Raw genomic sequence first — 2,637 nt, 5'->3', positions numbered from 1 at the left:
ATATATATATATATATATACACACACACACAGTATATATATATATATATATATATATATATACAGTATATATACATATATATATATATACATATATACATATACAGATATATATACAGATACACAGATATATACATACACTAAAATAAACCACTACTTACTACTTGTACTACTATTCTTTCTTCGCGGTTTTTCACTTATTGCGGGTCTTCAGGGTACGGATCCCCCGTGATAAATAAGGGAAGAATGTATCAGACATCTGGCAACACTGATGCCATGTATGTCACTGCCGCTGTGACTTTCGGCTCAGTGATACGTGTACGTCCGCAGACAGTTCAGTCTGGAGTATGATAACTGTTCCATCGAAAACGGTGAATACAAGAACCGTTTAGACCGAGGAAACTGGGCCTCCGCCTTTCTCCCTGAGTGCAGACTGTCAGGCAGCTTGACCTGTTTTTATTCATACTGAATGAGGAGCTCCAGCTTCCACACACACATCTGAAACCTAAAACGTGTGTGTGTGTGTGTAACCACTACCTGTGCAACCCCGACACACGAACAATGAAGTAATGAGTCTATTAATTTGTCCTAACTGATGCTGCCTGGGGCGATGCAGTTACAGGGGCAATGCTGGGGCACTTAAAGGGGCGGACAGGGTTGTGTGTGTGTGTGTGTTTGTGTTTGTGTTTGTGTTTATGTGCGTGTGTTTGTGCAGTCATTCTTCGGGGGGTGTTTAAAAGTTCTTTAAGGGCCATTTCTGGTTATTTTCACATGAATCTCAGTTTACACCGAGACACAAAGACAGAAGGACTTTAGGCTGAAGTTCAGAGATGAGGCGGCGACAACACCCAGCTGCATTATGGGTAATCTGACCCCAACCAGAGAGAACAACAAGAAGAAGAAAACAGAACGTAAGAAAATACCTGAAAATATCAAAAGGAAGAAAGAAAAGAACGTTGGACAAAAGTGTAAAGAAAACCCACAGGACAAAAGACAGAAGACAAAGGAGTCTTACGTGTGCAGGAGACATGTGGAGGGTCGGAGTCTGCACGGCTGTAACCTGGGAGACAGGGACAGTAGGAGGAGCCTGGGATCCGCGTGTTGCTATTGGCTGGGCATGGAGAACAGCCGCCATTTCCTGGACCGACCTTAAAGTGTCCTGATGGACAGGCTGAGGACACACAGGATTAGATCTACAGTTAACGTCGCAAACACCCAACATGTCTCTGTGAATATGAATGGGGACAACAAGGTGCGTGTGCATGTGTGTGTGTGTGGGGGGGGGGTGTGCTAGTAGGATCTTGCAGAGACAATAAGAGACAGGAAGTAACCTTGGCTTCAACAGGATGTGGAAAATGCTGCCGTGATGTCACCACAGCCTCCCTGCCAACCGTCTCTGTGAGGTTGACCTTTGACCTCTGCACTCTCCCCCCTCCAGCAGTACTTCCTGCTGGTGGTCAGCTGACCTCAGATCTCACACAAAATACCAGGAAGTGTCAAACACCAAACTGTGTCCTCCATCGACCTCGCCATGCTTGAGTCCCCCATCAGACGTCCTCACAAACACAGAAGACGAGGCCAGGCCAGGGACGAGGAGGCGAGAGGAGACAAGAGGAGGCGAGACGAGACAAGAGGAGACGAGACGAGACAAGAGGAGATGCCAGATAGGTTTATTTACTAGGATGTAAACAGACCCTGTGTGTTCTGTTTGCTAACAGATCCGTTTATTTGAGTCAATGAGGACGTAATCTGATTACTTTTGACTAGCCTGTAAAACAGGATGTAATCTGATTACATCCTTTTAGTTGGTGTTAACTACTTTTCCTTATGTGTTTGGACTTTTAGAGGCTGCAAGCGAAGGCACTAATCTTTCAGCAGTCACTGTCCTCACCAAGCAGCGAGTGCTGCCATAAGCCCCGCCCTCGCTCAAAGCTCTGACAGATGATCCCGCCCACAGAGTGGGGACACACTCACAATGGAGACACACCTACAAGTGAGAAGAACCGAATAGAAACAAGGAGATCAGAATTTCTTTAGTGCCAAGTCAAAACAGAAGTCGTCACAGAGGTCTGTACAAAAACATCCATGTGGTTCTTCTGCTGTCTGCCGGGACAACAGTCAGAGAGCCCCGAGTGTGGAGAAACAAGCCGGAGAAGTCATCCAGGATAGGCTCAAGTCTTAGCCAAAGACCAGGCTAAAGATTAGGCTAAAGAATGGATTAAATACTAGACTAAAGACTAGGCTAAAGACTAGGTTAAAGACTAGGCTAAAGACTAGGCTAAAGACTAGGTTAAAAACTAGGTTAAAGACTAGGTTAAAGACTAGGCTAATGACTAGGTTAAAGACTTGGCCAAAGACTAGGTTAAAGACTGGGTTAAAGACTAGGCTAAAGACTAGGTTAAAGACTAAGCTAATGACTAGGTTACAGTCTTGGCCAAAGACTAGGTTAAAGACTGGGTTAAAGACTAGATTAAAGACTGGGTTAAAGACTAGACTAAAGACTAGGCTAAAGACTAGGTTAAAGACTAGGTTAAAGACTGATCTAACGACTGAACAAAAGACTAGGTTAAAGACTGGGTTAAAGACTGAGCTAAAGACTGGGTTAAAGACTGGGTTAAAGACTGGGTTAAAGACTGGG

The 2,637-nt window shown here is 44.7% G+C and overlaps 1 protein-coding gene across 1 annotated transcript; it reads right to left on the bottom strand.

Moving 5' to 3' along the window:
• Positions 1 to 1,014: 1,014 nt before the first annotated feature.
• Positions 1,015 to 1,968, bottom strand: LOC119429840 (ephrin type-B receptor 4b; the record flags this gene model as incomplete). The annotated part of the gene is given in 2 exon segments (XM_037697375.1): positions 1,015 to 1,170; positions 1,891 to 1,968. Coding segments are annotated over 2 exon segments (234 nt in total), but the record flags the coding sequence as incomplete, so codon positions are not given.
• Between the last annotated feature and the right edge of the window lie 669 nt (positions 1,969 to 2,637).

Source organism: Nematolebias whitei, unplaced genomic scaffold, assembly GCF_014905685.2.
Source record: "Nematolebias whitei isolate Nwh7 unplaced genomic scaffold, NemWhi1 Nwh_scaf_8640, whole genome shotgun sequence".
In the NCBI taxonomy this organism is placed as follows: Eukaryota; Metazoa; Chordata; class Actinopteri; order Cyprinodontiformes; family Rivulidae; genus Nematolebias; species Nematolebias whitei.
The sequence above is the reverse complement of the archived record's forward strand: the minus strand, read 5'-3'. Positions and strand labels throughout refer to the sequence as shown.